The sequence below is a fragment of the Perca fluviatilis genome, chromosome 20, assembly GCF_010015445.1.
Source record: "Perca fluviatilis chromosome 20, GENO_Pfluv_1.0, whole genome shotgun sequence".
In the NCBI taxonomy this organism is placed as follows: domain Eukaryota; kingdom Metazoa; phylum Chordata; class Actinopteri; order Perciformes; family Percidae; genus Perca; species Perca fluviatilis.
The window spans coordinates 17893253-17910163 of record NC_053131.1 but is presented as its reverse complement, the minus strand read 5'-3'; the positions used below and the strand labels follow the sequence as shown (position 1 = coordinate 17910163).

The following is a 16911-nucleotide window of genomic DNA, read 5'->3' as shown; positions in this document are numbered from 1 at the left end:
AACATTTGTATGATTGATTGCTAAACTGTGCAGTGTGTGGTAGAAAAAGCACACAATTCAGTTTGTATTAAAAAAAAAAATGGTTTTATTATTTCACCTTTATGGAAAAGCTGGCACTGGTAGGTTACAGAATAACAGTGTTTTCCCCCTAAAGGCCCCGATTAGTCAGATGTTTTCGAGAGAACCATGTATGACTACTTTCACAAAGTCACATTTCAACTTAATGTTACTCTCATTTATCAAATTTCACTGTTACTATTTCAAATTGTATTTCCTCTTGTCTTGCTAAAGACATGAGCAAATACATTGTTTCGACTGGATCCTAAAAGAGGAAAACTGTACATGTAGTAAGAGCCTCTCAGTTTCAAACATATGACCAATTGGTTCCATTGAGTTACATAAATATGAACCTCAACAGCTGTTCAAGCTGCAATCCAGCTCCTGTACATATTTCATATCTTTGGTGTGGTCACAACTTCTTCAAAAAAAAACAACAGAAAATCTGCAAAATATTCAACATTTGTTTTCAAACTCAAAAACAACCGATTAAATCCTTTTATGTGCCACAGTTGAGTTTTTCCTGCTGCTTTTGTCCCCTGAGTCAGAGAGGGGTGTTCCCTCCAGCAGCTTCAGCAATAACATCAGGCGTCACCCGGCTCCGAGAGAGCTTTCAGGCAACGTCTTCACAAACTGCTGAAGCACAACTAGAGGCAACAGCTGCACCGGCCCACCGTCTCTGGGTACACTCAGCAGCAGGAAGACACACTCGATCATTAAATATTGCACATGCGGCACCGGGATATAAAAGAAGAAATATATCAGGATGTTTTGGTGTGTTGGGCTTGGTCTACATTTTATATCACCTTTAATCAGCAGCTACAAACAGAGAGAGCAGATCTAAATGTGTTTACATATCTGTCACTGCTTTGTATCTCATTAAAATATACCATATTGACAGTAACATTAGGTTTGAGAAGCAATATTTCCCTGTACTGTTTGTCATAATACAAAAACGGTTTATAAAATGTTCTGACCAGGAGAGACGCCCAAATAAATAGTAACAAAGAGGGCAGAAGGCCAAAAAGTTTTTCAGCTGCCAACACTGATGAGAAGGCTTCTCTACGTGATTGTTGGGAGGGTTTTCCTTATCTTGGATCATTACTCGGAATGATAATCATTTCCTCTTCTTTAGTCTCTCAGTCTCTATCGCGCACGCAAATTACTGTGCAAGGTACTCCTTGGCTTTCTCCAACCCCTCCTTGAGGAAGCTGATATAAGTGGAAGTGGAAGGGTCCTCAAACCCACCAGAGAAGCTGAAAGTTGCTCCTTCCTCCTCTGGTTTCATGGCCGTCTGGTCCAGGAAGAAGTTGGCATTGATGTGGTGGACCTAAAGCCATACACAGGAAGTAGATGAAGGCCTTTAGTCTGACTTTTTTTTTCCATACCAATGTTGATTGGGAAATGTTACTACCAACGGGAAGACATTCCCTCTTTTAAATGAAAGATTATGAACCTCAATTAATATCACATGTCATGACAGTCGGAAATACTGTGAGTATTTAAGTAAGTAAGTAAGTAAATTAATTGACTTAATACTGATATCAGTGTGAGTGCTTCTACCATAGAAATACTATAAATCTTTTTGAAATTAAATTAATAAAATAGCCATAAAATAAATAAATAAATAAATATTCTATTTAATTAAAATAAAATAGAAATATTTATTTGTATGACTTCTACACATAATTTGTTAAAAAACTGTCCTGAATGTTTCATAAATTGCAGGCCGATATAAAAAGAGTCAAATATTTACAATAGTTCCATTCGGCAGCGCCACCATCATCTCCACAGGGAAGTTGTACTTCTCCAGGTGTAATTGGGCCTTTTCACTCAACACAGGGTTCTGCTTATCAGCCTGTTTTAGAGAAGAATATTTTAAAATAGAGTATTAAAAAAAAAAAAATCAGTCAACTGATGGCATTGCACTGCCCTGACTGCTCACCTGCATGTTCTCCAGCTCTTTGACCAGAGACCAGCTGCTTATGAAGCTCTGGTTGAGCAGGGCCAGGACGGGCGAACTTTCCAGGACTGTCTCCCGAAGAGTTCGCCCCGAACCTACAGAGGCGTAGAGCGGAGACAGAGATGTTTAAAAAGTTTAAAATACACTTTTTTGCTAAAACGCTTCAATGTTACAGTAGCACAAGTGGAGAAGTCAGCAAATTTGGTCAGTAATGTTGTGTTAATGTTAACAGCAGTATTTACTAAATAAGTATACGTTTTCTAACATTAGCCACCACAGGCTACTAGTCACACAAGACCAAATAAGGCTGTAGCTGCAAAGCTGCTGAGTGTATTCAACTAAACAAGTGTGCGTTTTATTGCTTTTGGATGTGATAGTTAGCCTTCAATTTAAATATGTTCTCAGATATCAATAACAGTGTACAATGCTGTGAAATCAGCTACATGTTAATGATCTCACCTCAGCAGGACTGGTCGTCTAATGCTCCCCAAAGCAGAATGGAATGCACCAGTTTATTCTCTGCTGCAGCTCGGTCAAAGGCTTCTGAGAAAGGCAGGTAGGACACCTGGGAAGGAGTATGATAAGGACAATGAAACAGTTGTGAAACTCACTGCATTTAAGCCAACAGTGTGTTGAATAAATGCTTCTCAGGTGGTTACCTTCTGAAAGGGGTAGAAAGTGACCTCCAGGCGTCGGGTGGCTTCTTGCCGACTCATCTCTGAGGTCCAGTGGATGTCCTCAAAGACAAACTGGATCGGCTCGCCGCCGCCATCTCGACTGTCGATGATGTTGCCCTCCTCATCCATGATGATGGAGGGAGTGGACGGGCCCGTGGACTGCAGCTCTAACTGTAAACACATTGATATGTTTTTTTTATATAAGGCAACTTCTCATGAAATAACTTTAAGATGTGACTTTTTTTTCTGAGGAAAATGATTTTGTAATCTTTGACATATTTCTGGGGATATTAGTCTTCAGTGAAATGTGTCTTTTTTAAGCAGAAGTACATACAGAAAAAGTGAAAATGTCTCAATGAGGCACAATGAAACATAATGCCTAAAAAAAACCTAGGTATATTTTAAATATGTAGAGGACTAATTGAAGTTAAAAAGGGAATGGGACCAAAGCTTAATGCCCCTAACTCCCTAAGGAAAATAAATCAATACGAGTTGCACTCCAGTATTGACTACAGTAAGTCAAAACAGTGACAGCAAACATTTAACCCTGAAACAAGACAAGAGAATAAATCTACTGAATGAGTTTAATTTGGCTTTAACGGCCTTAATGACCTAGAAGTAAATCAGGAAGTGCTGGAGTATTACATAAATAAAGAAATAGAGACTTTCTGAAGTGTCAACGCATCCCTGCAACTCTACCTGTGGCAGGTATCCGATGTCCACCTCCATGTTGCTGCTCTCACTGGCCCCGTACAGCCACTCCATGTCCACATTCAGAGACCTGACGCACAACAAGATACATTACACTACAGCTACAACACACCGAGTGGGAACTGTGTGCATAAAGGTGACGGGGTGTTTAAAGGATTTACCGGTCATTGGGGACGTAGAGGTGAAAGTGGCGGACATGAGATGCATCTTTAGAGAGAACAATGTTGCCGGTGAACTTCCCCGGGGTGAACCAGAAGGGAAAGTCTGGAACATCATTGAGCTGGAATTCTGCGTGAATCCTGTAGACGTGACCAGAACGAGGAGTTGAGTTTGTAAGGCGAGACATGTTCAAAATGTATTCTGTCAAGAAGTAACAGGAAGACTTTGGTGTAGCCTTTTAAAAGACCAAACCAGCGGTGGTGTGTTTATGTAATGTTAGACTTAACGCTACCGCTGACCATTTTCCAAAGCAAACTATCAGTTATTGATGGATCCCAAAGATTCCAGGCAGTTATATGCTTTACAGAACAGCTTTCTATTTTGCTTAATGTTACATTACTGTCACATGGAGATGCAGTTGTGAGTGAGGTTTTTAATCGTCTCTGACATCTGGTATTTGAGGCTGCTGCTAAAAAGCAATGCAAGATGTCTGAACAAGAAAGTCAAACCGGAGTTAAAAAAAAAAAATCAAACAAGAAACGCAGCATGTTGTATGAATTTGGCAGTTTCTTGCATTTAAAAGTTTCTCTCCAGCAGCGGACTCTAAACTCTCACATTTGTGTTTCCACTTGTGTTTTCAAAAAAGGTGATACAAGTACTGGAAACTGCATTAGCATGCAATAATAATGTAACATTCATAACAAAGTAAAGTGGACTCAGTCTCTGCATGCTGATATACAACTGAAACCAATGGCTGCCTGCCAGGGAGGGCATTAAAATGTATAGTATGTGCTGGATATTAGGCAGCACTATACATAATGTTGTAGGTAATGGGCTAAAAGAAGAAAAAGCACCACTATGGTCTTTTATGTCTCCTCCTGAATTGCTCCTCACCTGAACACAATGTCAAAATAAAAGTCGTTGCTGGCACGAATGCAGGCGACTGCGCCCTGAGGAGCAAAGCGTGATTTGATGAAGGGCCGCGGGTGGAACATACTCAACAAGGAGTGGATGAGAACCTGCGGCAGGATAAGAACAGCTATTAATATACAGTGTTATTATCACAACCCCTAACACTAAACATTGATGAGTTTTCAGAATACCTCTTTGCCCTTTGGTGAGGGTGGGTGGTAACGATTGTTTGGCAGGTACCCAGTGAAGATGTTGAGCTCGCTAGGAATCACCCACCACGTGTCTCCCACTGCCACCTTGTTCTTCGGGGGCAAGAAGGCCCTGAATTGGCTGGCAGAGAAGGAAGAAGAAGGCACTGCTGGGCTCTTCCATGACCGCAGCCCACTCAGAGAGCTGTGAGACACCTGCAAGAGCAGGAGGAAGATAACCAGAGAGGAAATCAATTTACTATTATTAGTATATTCTTCAAAACTAGAACATGTGCTTCTTTAAAAAATGCATGTTACAATTTAGTCAGTCTAAGAAGATTATGAGTTAGTTTTCTGCTATTTTATTGATTCAATTTTCAGTGCGTTGACAAAGAGCTGACTCAGACAGAGATTTGTATTGCAAGATTTATGAATGATAATTGCATTCATTCCAATAATCTCAAGTATCTTTCTGTGATATTATTTATTTTAAAAAAGTTTGTTCAACCTTTAAGAAATGACAGTGAATGTGTAACTATATTTAAAACCCTTGATTGCGGATTTTCTTTGTTTACTATCCAGTAGTCGAGAGAAAGAGAACAATAAACCTCCTACAGCGTGGTATTGTCTTACCCCGAGGAAACCATCCTTGCTTTTTGTCATGGAGTCGAGCCGCAGAGGCTGCATTTTGGCCTCCAACGTCAAAGTCTCCCCGTTGGGGTCATGGGTCACTTCCTCCTCGAAATCCACTGGGGGTGTTATTCCTGTGAGGAAGCCATAGGGATCGCAGTCAATGTGGGGTTGTATGTAACCAGTGAGACAGAGGTTTTACTGAGAGACGACAAGGTATTGAATAAATGGGACATTCAGCGAGAAAGATAATGTGATGTACCTGTGAGTTTCTCAGCAATAGGTTTGAACTCCTCCGGACTGAGATAAAGGTCATGGTCGGTATCTAAGGAGGAGAAGAGAAAAAGCCCCTCGGCACCCAGAGTTCGAACACTCTCTTCCTATTGGAGGGGGCACATGCGTTAGACGGATCCTTATTGTCATTTCACATGCTTCAGGGATTGTCAGTGCAGCATCAAAACTAGGACAGTCTGGACATCTGATCACATGAAACACAAATGTTTTTTTGTTTTTTTTAAATGATAAAACGCATATTCAAATTCATGTTACTATAATATTTTGTCTTTGGTGTCATAGCATGTATTCAACCTCTGGATAAAGATCAGCCCAGGGCCACAGATTCCTGGCATGTGTTTGTCAGACTGATGCGTGCCTACTAGCGCCTGTACAATGGAGGCAGAGGGGGGAGGAAGCACTTGAACAATGTGGATACCCTCTGTGGCCAAACAAGAGTGGATTTACACAAGAGGTTGAGTTTTACCAGCTGTGACACAGATGCACCCCCCTAATAAAACACCATGGGGTGGGAAAAACTGCAGAAATGGTGTTTTGTGGCGAATGGCAACAAAATGTGCCTACAGTTATGCTACAGTAAGTGTAGGTCATAAAATGTACCAGAAGAATCAATGCAAACTTTAATACAACACAGCATTGCATTAAATTAGCATTTTATAAGCATGATATGACAATACATCTTTATTTCCTTAAGTTAAGTTGTTTTCAAGATAAAATGACTAAGTTAAGATCACTGCTAAATTTTGAGACGTGTGTAACGCTATTATGTGGATCTCACATGACGCTTGAGGAGCTGGGCATCTTGGTAATACTTGATCCAAAAGGCGAGAAGAGGGACAGCACCGACTATAAGCAGAGTCCAGATCCCTCTGCAGATCCAGGATCCATAGCTCGGACTCTGGTGCCCATTCTGCTGCGAATGTTTGCTATCATCCTCTTTTTTATCCACGTCTGCGGCCATCCTCGACCTCCACCACAGCTATTTAGACGAGGGCATAGTCGTCGAATAACGTCCCAAAAAAGCAACCAACAGAAATATCACTATAAAACTTTCTTTTCTTTCCTTAAAGTGTTTCGAATACAGCGACAGTTCTGTTATCCTGTAGCCGGGGACCGCGCATCTGTTCCTGCCGTTACAATCGCTGGCAACCGCTGTGTGATGTAAGCTAGCAGCACAGATTTCTTATTTCCCACATCTAATCTAGAGCCATATGGAAGTGGTTAAAATGCGCCAAGTGAGCAAGTAATAGCCAGGATGAAACCGGATATTAGGCGTTTGTGGGCTCAAAATAAAAGCACTCATTTGCTCAATCCAGCTGTGAACACTCCGTACGTTACTCCGTGATTCGGTCTAATAGTGGGCTATTCTCTGCACAAATCTTAGGGGAAAGTTCAAACCGTTATTGGTAACCGGTTATCCATCAGCTGGTTCTATCTTCAAATATATTTGTGTGATTTCACTGTTTTTCACAGGTGTCTAATGTTTAAAAAACGTTTGTCCGGGCCGGGGCGAAACCAACATGGAAACCAGCTGTTAAATTCAACACCGTGGACACGGACATACAGTAGACATATGCGGGGTCATTAAATTTCTTTGAGGATACAACCCGCTTCCGTATAACTGGCAAAATAACGTTTTGATATCCCCCTAAGCCGGTTTCCGGTTTTTTTCTCGTGGAAAGGCTTTACCAAAGAACTTCTAATATATCCGTAGACCGGCTTTGGCTTTACCCAATCAGTTAACTGCGCAGGGCACCGCCATTTAACCGTTGGACTTTATTTTGAAAGTGATAACCGGATGTTAAATGACTATGATTATCTCTAACTTAGCGGAAGTTCGGTGCTGGCAAAGTACAATTAGCCACATTAAAGGGGCAGTGTTGCCTTGTCCCAGGAATGTCTGCTAACAAGCTTCAATTATATGTTTCTCTGCCAAGGCCCACTGCTACATTTTTGTAGGTTCATGTCTACTTGTGGAAGTTAAGGCTTTGCTTCTGGAGGACTACCCTTTAGCATTTCAACATGTCCACAATGAGGCCATGTTATATCTTATAGTGACAATAAATTAATTTCAATTATACTTTTTTAGATATCTATATTCTGCATATAGAGGAAAGATATGGGCAGAAACAAAGGGGGCTGGCCCCAGCTTGATTCGTTGTCATTATCTTCTGTGTTAGACCATTACAATGCCAGAGAAATCACTGAATCAATTATTCCATAAATTTGATGTTGCCTATACCAAGACATGGACCCAAGGCCTCCAACTAAAGCTCTCTCTTTAAACCTTTCAGTCATGACCTTTAGGCTTGTGACCACTTAAAATTAAGTCTTTATGTGGGACCCCTCATTTCAGGTTATGACCATAGGACAGGAGTGGTGTATAGTTCAACTAAAGAGTGTTTCTTCTTTCTTATTGTTTCATTTAAGACATTAGGCTGGTTACAAACCTCTCAATCACTGTCTAATCATCCGGCTAGGTAAAAGTGTCTAGTTTTCACAAGAACAAAAACAACAAAAACTTCAGAGTCAGGAAAAAAAATAAAAATAAAAAATCAGGTGCCAGATTCCCTTAAACATCTTGTCTTATCTTGGGGTCTAGTCATGGGGTCCTAACCCTCAGGTTGGGAAATGCTGCTTTAACCAGTGTCTAGTTCACTATGAATGCAATCTGCAATCTAAATCCACTCTATGTTATAGTTTATTAGCAGTCCACACAGTTCTACACATACTCAATATTTACATCGGTACATGTTGCATTACATTACCCAGTATAAAAAGGTAAGGCTTTCCTGATTCTGGTGATAGCCAGAAGTCTAACAGCTGTAACGAGTCGGACAAATTAAGTGTGTCACATGAACAGCATTTAACAATGCACTCATCAACATTTGTGACAGCAAAGGAATAATAGAAGCATTATTCATTTTGTAAAATAAAATTCTGTTGATCAGTCCATGGGTTAAAGTGGGCAGCTCTCAGTCCATGTCCTCTTCCACGGTCTGTGTCTTCACTTCCACTTTTTTTGGAGTGATGTATGAGCCCATACCTGCTGCTCTTTCGGCCTCTGCCTGTGTGTAGGGTTCCTCTCTGAGCAGTTTCAACCTGGATGGAGAAAGAAGAAGAGGTAAGCTCTGATACTTGGTAAGGATACGTGGCCACTATACAGTTATAGGGGACAAAAATTGGGTAATTATCATCCAATAAATATGAGTGTATAATATATGAATACATGGGTGAGATGTGGTGCCTTACCGTTTCTTGTGCCCTTTAGTTTTGAAGTGCTCTTTTAAGGATCTCATATCCGTGAAATATCTCCTGCAAGACATGATGTGCCAAAGTGTAAAACATACCTGCAACATACTGTTTTATTATAACCTTTATTTAATCTTTTGCAAGAGAGAGTTGAGTACAGCAGAATAAATAAGATTGGAGATATGACACAACAAAACACAGAAACAATCACATTGCTGCAAAGGTCCAAAATTACATGTTGTTGTTCACCCAATGGGATGACACTTTCAGGATTTGCATAACATTCTGTAAATTCCAGTGTCCAATATCTCTGCTGCTGTTATTACATTTTTGTTACATTGCAGATTCAGATTATAAATACAAATTATAAATCAAATAAATGATGCTTTATCATTATGGATTAAGATACACAGAGCAGTATATAAAGTAGTTAAGATTAGCACCACCTTTACCAGCTGCATCATTAGTAATGCTTACATATTTAACGCATCACTAATTGGAATCTAACAATATATATTATTCTGAAATGTGCCATTCTGCATAATCAATGAGTACTTTTGCTTTTGGTAATTTAAGTATATTTTAATGCCAATACTTGTGTACTTTTACTAAAGTAAGATTTTGAAGCAGTACTTTTACTTGTAACAGTGTGAATTTACACTGTGATAATGCTACTTTGAAAGACCTGAGTACTTCTTCCACCACTGGCCCGTTCAGCTCATCTACAATTTGAAATTATTATTTAATATGCCCACTAGCAGGACTTATCCTGATCATTTGATTGAGGAAAGGTTAATTTCAGTTAGAAAACCACCCTTTTCAACCCCAAACAGGGGATAAACTTACGCGCAGTGTAAGCAGTAGTGTTGTGCACATCCTGTCACATCGTAGTCCACCTCCTGGTTTAGCAGCTTGGTTGCTGTGTCAGGCTTCATGTCTGAGTGGATCTGGTCCAGGTCTTTAGTCCTGCGCTTTGTCTTCCATGTCTTTGAAATGTGCTTCTTCTTGTCACTTTTGTGGTTTCCTACTTGTTTGGATTTTCCCATGGTAGATCCTGGTAACGTTACGTAGAACACAGAAAACACAGATATCGGCCAACGTAGACGTTTTAAAACCGAAATTGCTATTTTGTGTCACCAAATCGGGTCTTGTGAAATAAAATGTGTGCCTATCTGAAATTCTCAGCTAAAGAAAAACAGTGATATGGCAGATTTGCTTATAAAAAAACACTTATATTCCCAAGTTAGCTTTGCCTACCTTTCACCACACGTGTGGCCGAGAGGGATGAATTGTATTTCCGGGTCAAGAAAAGATATATCTACTCACCTGTAGAGGGCGTCAAACACCATTTTGCAAAAAAAATAAAAAAAAATAAATGGAAATAAGGAAAAGGAAAAGAATGTCATACGATAATCATGAACATAATAAGTAGTACTCAACATTAATGATGAAAAGAAACCATACAATGCAAAATAACATTTGCATATTCTCTACTGAACTAAACTCACACTCATTTCATACACATTACAAAAAAGTGAAAAACATTCAATTCTCAACAATATTTCTTTATATTGCTTCACACAAGTAAAATATATTTTTATGTCCTGATTCCCTTTTAAGGGATTAATAAAGTGCTTCATTCTTGATTCTTTTCAAAGAAGAGCAGAATCTTTGAGTGGACCACACTTTGAGTGGTTGATGTTACCTTCCTGTGCTCTTCGTAACTGTCCAATGTCAATAATGTATTGATCAGAAACAAAAGGCTGTATAAAATAAAAAAAATAAGAAGGAAAACCTGTAACATTGTGTATTTATGTTTCTTTTACACTCCATGATGAAACATCAGGATAGGAAGAAGATATCTAAAGAAAAAACGCGTATAATTCATTAACATTGTGGAGGCTAATTTAATTGATGTTCACACTAATTTAGGAACCAAGGGATGCATTAAGTAAAGAATTACGATTATTAACAGTTACTAACAACAACAATGACAACAACCTACAAATAATTATAATACCGATCACATTTCTACAAGTCGCAATTGGTGAAGTTCTTTGACTTAATAAAACATTCCGACAGCACTTGAAGGCGGCGTCAGGCTGCACTGCATACGCGCCGTGGCGGAGAGCGAAGATGGCGGAGAATAATGTCGAACCAGAGCAGTACTGGAGCGACCGGGCCCTGGACACGGCCGAAGACACTCTTGTCGCAATGGAAACCCTGTTGGCCACACTGAGAGCCTTTGAAGACGTACTCAGGCAACAAGAAATATCCATAGCATCTTCCACGGAGTACTGCGACAACTTCTGTCAGGTACTGTGTACAATGTATGCAATATCGAAGCTACCGTTAGCTTAACGTTAGCTCACCCAGGGTTGTTTTTCCTCGTAGGCTGCAAGCTAACTAGCTAGCTAATCTGCAATGGTTGCTGGCCTGCTAGCTAGCTACCTGGTCAAGTTTATGGTTGTTTTATAACCAGGGAGCTATTAAACATTGTGAATGTTTATTCATATTCACGTATGCATATACTTTAACGCTAAAACAATGTAATTTAACGTTAATATAATGGGCTAATGCTAATATACAGTGTATGTATATATGTTGCCTGTTTGCTGGTTCAAGTTGTTACAGTAAGATAATTCATACAACTCGTTTAGCTCTGTCTTGTTTCAAAACATACTGGCAAAACGAGAAACCTAACAGATGTATGCACATGACATTGCCACAGTTTACACATTATGCTTAATTGCATGTGTGCTGGGCGTGGCTGCATCGCGGTATGTTTATCCGAATTTACTCGTTTGTGGCTAGTAGCGACTGCGAAATGTCATTTTCGAAAGTTGTAACAATCAACATTTGGATTTCTAGCTAGCTATATCTTTGGTTATAGTGTCGAATCCTGCGCAGCCAATCACTGATTTTTTTTTTTTTATTTTCAAATGGAATGGCAATGTTGCGGATGTGCCATGTTGTATTTTTTCACTTATTAACTAACAATAGAGATAAGCTCTTTTCTGATTACCCTCATGTCCAATATCCGAGTACAGCAATAACTCATTAAACGTACATAACTTAGTGTTTAAACACTTAGACTTGGGTACATGTGGCCATTTACTTTTAATTTCCACTCTGTTTAAATGTAATGCTTTTTTGTGTGTAGATATTAAACAAAAAGTTTGTTGTATTTATTTTCTCCTGAAGTCGGAAGTAGTTAGTACACTGATATGCGTCTCCAGGGTTGAGACCTTTTATTCTTGGCTCCCTTTGAGAGGGCACCATATATTTAGACTAAAGGGAATTAATTTAGTGCTTCTGCAGACACAAGTAGCAACCGGCAAGGGTCATGATGTCTGGAAAACGGGACTCCTGGGATGTTGGTAGTGATGATGATTTAATGTGTGGAGCAGCAGGCTACACACAGGTGACACACCGATGTTGCCTCCCCTGTGCCTGTTGACAGTAAAGAAAATATTTACTACACTTTACAACACTGTGCTCTCTGTTAAAGGTAACGAGTCAATAAGGGAACATTAACAGTTTTCTGTACTATATTCTTGTTATCTGTAACTTTTTATGTTAGTATAGAGTAATTTAAAGAAATGCATTTTTTTTGTCAATATTGTTTTTAATGAAGAAAGGAAATGAAGCTTGCATTCATTACAAAAACACATTTGATGAGTCTTAAAATATATAAAGTCAAAGTCTGAAAAAGTAAAAACATGCAACAGTACACCTGTATCTCCTTGAGTCAGTTCTTTTTGTTCATGTTGGCTCACTATTGAAGGTTCTGGGTTATCATATGCTGTACAGTCAAGTCCCCTGAGGCCCAATCAGAAGTGTCTCACAACAGACAGTGTCAGCTGGGATCAATCAGGTTCAGAGTGGTATCTCCCCCAGGGAGAAAGCCCCTGTTTCACATCCACAACTGTATTTTTATTTAATTTTTTTTGCATTTTGTGATGTTTGTGTGTGTTTATAGGCACTGATGCACTATGCTGGGAGCAGGAACTCCATGGAGCATGGTCTGCCTCTTCTGGAGGTCTACTGTCTGTCCATAAACTGTTTTGGTGCGGCCCGATCCCACCTCACTGCAGAGTCCGACAGAGTGGCCCTTGTTTTGAAGAGACTAGCTTTGTGAGTACTGAAAAAAAAAAAATCCAGTGAAAAAAATGCAAATATAGGCTGCAGCAAGTATATCTTATGTGCACACTTAGCAGGTTGTGTTGTGGAGCACTTTTAATTGTTCACTATATGGATTTAAGGGGGAAAGGTCCACTTCTTTAATTATAGAATCTTTAATAGCCTGGCAACACATTCCTGCAATTATTAGTGCGCCTCATGTAATCTTAATTCAGTCATTTTCTTCAGACATTTAACTGAGGCTGTACAGTAGATGATTCACTTAGACATCAGCATGCACCCTTCATATACAGTACCTGACTGGATGAATGCACAGCTAGCTGGGTTGTCATGTCTTTTCGCCCGATTTTCTAATTTCCAAAACTGTTCGGGAAATATCAGGTTTCTCCAAAACTATCCACGAAAGCAAGTTTCTAAATTAATAATAAAGTCAAGTGTGAATTTTTTTTCTGTCATTGCTGTTTTTTTTTTTAAACAAGTACTCGTCATGAAATAGATGTGTTATGGGTAGGGGAACAAGTTGCCTGTGTTTCCTCTCAAAGCTGTAACATTAACATTTTAATAAACAGTAATAATTCCAAGTTTGCTAGCTCTGTTATACATGAGCTGACAAAAAGGACACAAGCACTGACAGTGATGGGCTGTTATTTTGATGTGATATGCATCTTCGTGTAATATCTATGACTATATATATATACATACATACATACATACATACATACATACATACATACATACATACATACATAAGCAAGCCTGCTGTATTTCCGCACAAATGATTATTACTGCCACACACGGTGTTGTGTGTACAGGTGACGTGACGAAGATATCAAGGATTGCAAGAATTGGAAGAAGAGAGAGAAACTAGGGAGTGGTGAGAAAGGCCAGAGAAAGTTCCAAAGTTTGGGATAATTTAAAACTGAAACGAAACAAACGCTGTACAGTGTGTTAAACCAAACTAGTTTTCCACAATAGCACGATATCAATGCTTCAGCAGAAAGCATCCAGTCTATCGTTACCTCTTAGTCCACAAAGCGTTCCCAACATAAGGTAACGTTATCATTTAACGTAAAATCAAGATGGTTGATAGTTGAGATGAGCGCTAATCCACCAAGTTTCACCTGGCGTACTTGGTGGATGAGGGAGCTCTGGCCTGGTGTATCCAGTACCTTCTTCCCAACCTCAACAGGGAGAAAAGGCTATTATCTGGGGGGTTTGGATCTACGGTGATTCTCCAAGCTTTTTTCTTGCAGCACCTGGTGTAAATATCCTTTTAGGCAGGGTAGGACACCGCGTACGTTCAGCCAAATAAATCACTATTGATCTTTAACAAAGCAAAAGTAACGTTATGTCTTATCCGATTAATCAATGGAATAATTGCTGCAGCCCTACTGACATGACTTAAATTAGGTCATTTAGAGATTCATAGTGTATTTTGGTTAATTGCCAAGACCACATGTTCCGGCTTCAATCACACTTCTTCCATCTGCAAATGGAGGTTGTTTCAGTGTTTTCAGCTCAATACAAAGTTTTACATGAAGGATCTTTTAATAGTTACCTTGTAGAAGTTAAATTTAACTCCTGGCAGATGGACTTGTGATGTGATACAATCTCAAAAACATGTCTCCACCGTTCCTTCCATTTTCAAACGAGCCTTTTTGACATGTTAATTGCATCAATATGTAAAGCTGACTCTTCTAAAACATGAATACAGAGCTACAGAATACCTTATTGTTTCATCAGAAATTAAGGTAGTATCATAGACTAGTTGAGATTTATATGTTCAGACTTCATACTTGCAGTTTTTCTTTTTGGGTGAGAATATAACTGTCCAGAATGATCATAATCAACACAAATCATTGTAATGTGTTTTTATTTTTTGCAGGAGCTGTTTTGAACTGTTGCTATCAGTGCCTGAGAATGAAATCCCGTATGAAGCCTGGGTTCAATTCCACCACTCTGTTCAGGTAAAGGGACCTTATTTAAAAACATTTTGCTGATGTCTTAAATCCTAGAGAAAATAATCTAATTAACAAATCAAGCACAGTGTTGCACAATAGTTGCCTGCATTAATCACAAGAATCAAGTTGTTTTGTGTCAGAAAAATTATGATACATACTTTTTCTCTGATTAGTATTTAAACAGTTTGCATTATAACAAACCACTGTTGCCATCTGGTATCTGGGAGCCACTGCCACTCTTTATTATGACTATAGAGTTTTATCACATTCTACATTGTATTACAAAAGCGTATTTGTCAGTCCCTTTCTGTACTTATGCTGTGAGTGCTGTAAACTGACCCTACATGCAAGTAAACAAAACTTTGATATAACTTCAGTGGTTCCATCTATCCTTTGATAATGTAAATTATTCTAACATTTTGTCATTTTAAATAAATTACATTTACCAGCAGTGTTGACGACAAAGTGTAAGTAATTAAACTAGGCAGCTTAAAGGTCCCATGACATGGTGCTCTTTGGATGCTTTTATATAGACCTTAGTGGTCCCCTAATACTATATCTGAAGTCTCTTTCCCGGAATTCAGCCTTGGTGCAGAATTACAGCCACTGGAGCCAGTCCCACAATGAGCTTTCCTTAGGATGTGCCATTTTTGTGTCTCTAGCTATTGAGGAGGAGAGGGGGCCGGGCAAGGTGGAGGGTGGGGGTGTGGCCTTGACCAACTGCCACTTTTCTCGTTTGAAAGCCATGATGTCTCTCTCCCATGGGTTGGCCAAATTCTCTGGGCGGGCAAAGCAGAGAAAGGGGAGTTAACCTTGCTTGTTATGACCTCATAAGGAGCAAGATTCCAGATCGGCCCATCTGAGCTTTCATTTTCTCAAAGGCAGAGCAGGATACCCAGGGCTCGGTTTACACCTATCACCATTACGAGTCAGTTGGGGACCATAGGCAGGCTGGGGGAACTCATATTAATGTTAAAAAACCTCATAACGTGAAATTTTCATGCCATGAGACCTTTAAGCCGAGCTGTAATTAAGTTTAATTTCCAGACCTGAACACTGGTGTTCAAAAGACTTTTGTTGTTTAGAGTAAATACATTGGGTCTACAAATTATGGTATGTAATGTGAACTAATGTCCTTGGTAAGTAGTGCATTTGGTAAACTCATTATCTGATTACATTTTCACATGATAATAGTGGAAGAGAACCACTGTATAGGAAAATAGGGCTTAATGTATTTGTTTGTTTGGTGGTTGGTTGTTTGGTTAATATTCTGATTTGAAGAAGGAACCAAACACATTTTTCTTTTAAAATTGTATTTAGATATAACATTTTTGTGTCTATTGCAGATTTCCCATGATACCTTGTTACAGTTTGGAAGTACAGACCTCCAAGCTTTACTTCAGATCACAGGAGAGGGCGGAGCATGGAGCAACCCTGTCCTTACGTCTCTCCTTACCGGCCAGCCCACCAACCCAGAAGAAGGTTGGAATCTAGTTAAGCAATTAACTCACTTAGGTTATTTCATTTGGATACGACGGCACAGGTTTTACCTTCATTGGCCATGTCATGGTAGTTTGCTAATCAGATCTTCTTTGCATTCTGTTGCTAGTTGATGCATACATCAGTTTGGAGGGCGAGGGCTTCATGGAGATGCGGGTGAAGCACCTGGAGAAGATGGGCGAAGTGGCCAAGGCAGTGGTGCTGGCCAAAGCTTGCACTGAATGCAGCTTCATCTCCAACCAAGCTACCTTTCGTCAAACTTATGTCTCCCTGCTTTGTCACCTGCTGCCCAATGAAGAGGCCATAACGGAGGTATTATAACACTTTGTGTTTGTGAACAGGGAGAGGAATACTTGCACTAGACTTTCAGGTGTTGGCATGACACCTTTTCAGTACAGTCATACATTTGTGCCTCCTTTTGTCAGTAACTGTTATGAAATTTTACATAACAGCGATGGTTCTTA

The 16911-nt window shown here is 39.5% G+C and overlaps 3 protein-coding genes across 3 annotated transcripts in view; 1 reads left to right on the top strand and 2 right to left on the bottom strand.

The window, feature by feature from the left end:
* Window positions 1-67: 67 nt before the first annotated feature.
* selenon (selenoprotein N) lies at window positions 68-6810 on the bottom strand. The gene is made up of 12 exons (XM_039786075.1): window positions 6370-6810; window positions 5560-5677; window positions 5301-5431; window positions 4671-4883; window positions 4462-4586; window positions 3570-3707; window positions 3397-3478; window positions 2680-2868; window positions 2480-2585; window positions 2003-2115; window positions 1814-1915; window positions 68-1387 (listed from the first exon to the last, which is right to left on the bottom strand). Exons 1-12 carry the CDS (start codon window positions 6550-6552, stop codon window positions 1220-1222), a joined length of 1668 nt encoding a protein of 555 aa, XP_039642009.1. The 5' UTR covers window positions 6553-6810; the 3' UTR covers window positions 68-1219.
* A 1464-nt stretch (window positions 6811-8274) lies between these two features.
* znf593 (zinc finger protein 593) lies at window positions 8275-10160 on the bottom strand. Its single transcript, XM_039786839.1, has 4 exons — window positions 10101-10160; window positions 9690-9897; window positions 8844-8906; window positions 8275-8693 (listed from the first exon to the last, which is right to left on the bottom strand). Exons 2-4 carry the CDS (start codon window positions 9887-9889, stop codon window positions 8567-8569), a joined length of 390 nt encoding a protein of 129 aa, XP_039642773.1. The 5' UTR covers window positions 9890-9897; window positions 10101-10160; the 3' UTR covers window positions 8275-8566.
* The window catches only part of rlf (RLF zinc finger), a 25874-nt gene continuing 19009 nt past the window's right edge, over window positions 10047-16911 (top strand). The window contains exons 1-6 of the mRNA XM_039785428.1: window positions 10047-10085; window positions 10926-11159; window positions 12826-12980; window positions 14872-14953; window positions 16294-16429; window positions 16557-16759. Coding sequence (XP_039641362.1) covers window positions 10047-10085; window positions 10926-11159; window positions 12826-12980; window positions 14872-14953; window positions 16294-16429; window positions 16557-16759 — 849 coding nt within the window. The remainder of the gene's footprint in view (window positions 10086-10925; window positions 11160-12825; window positions 12981-14871; window positions 14954-16293; window positions 16430-16556; window positions 16760-16911) is intronic.

Coding starts and splice junctions, on each gene's coding strand:
- znf593 (XM_039786839.1), bottom strand. CDS start 9,889: ATGGGAAAATCCAAACAAGTAGGAAACCACAAAAGTGACAAGAAGAAG. Junction 8,907..9,689: donor CACTACTGCTTACACTGCGC/GTAAGTTTATCC, acceptor CATGTCTTGCAG/GAGATATTTCACGGATATGA. Junction 8,694..8,843: donor ACTAAAGGGCACAAGAAACG/GTAAGGCACCAC, acceptor TTCTCCATCCAG/GTTGAAACTGCTCAGAGAGG.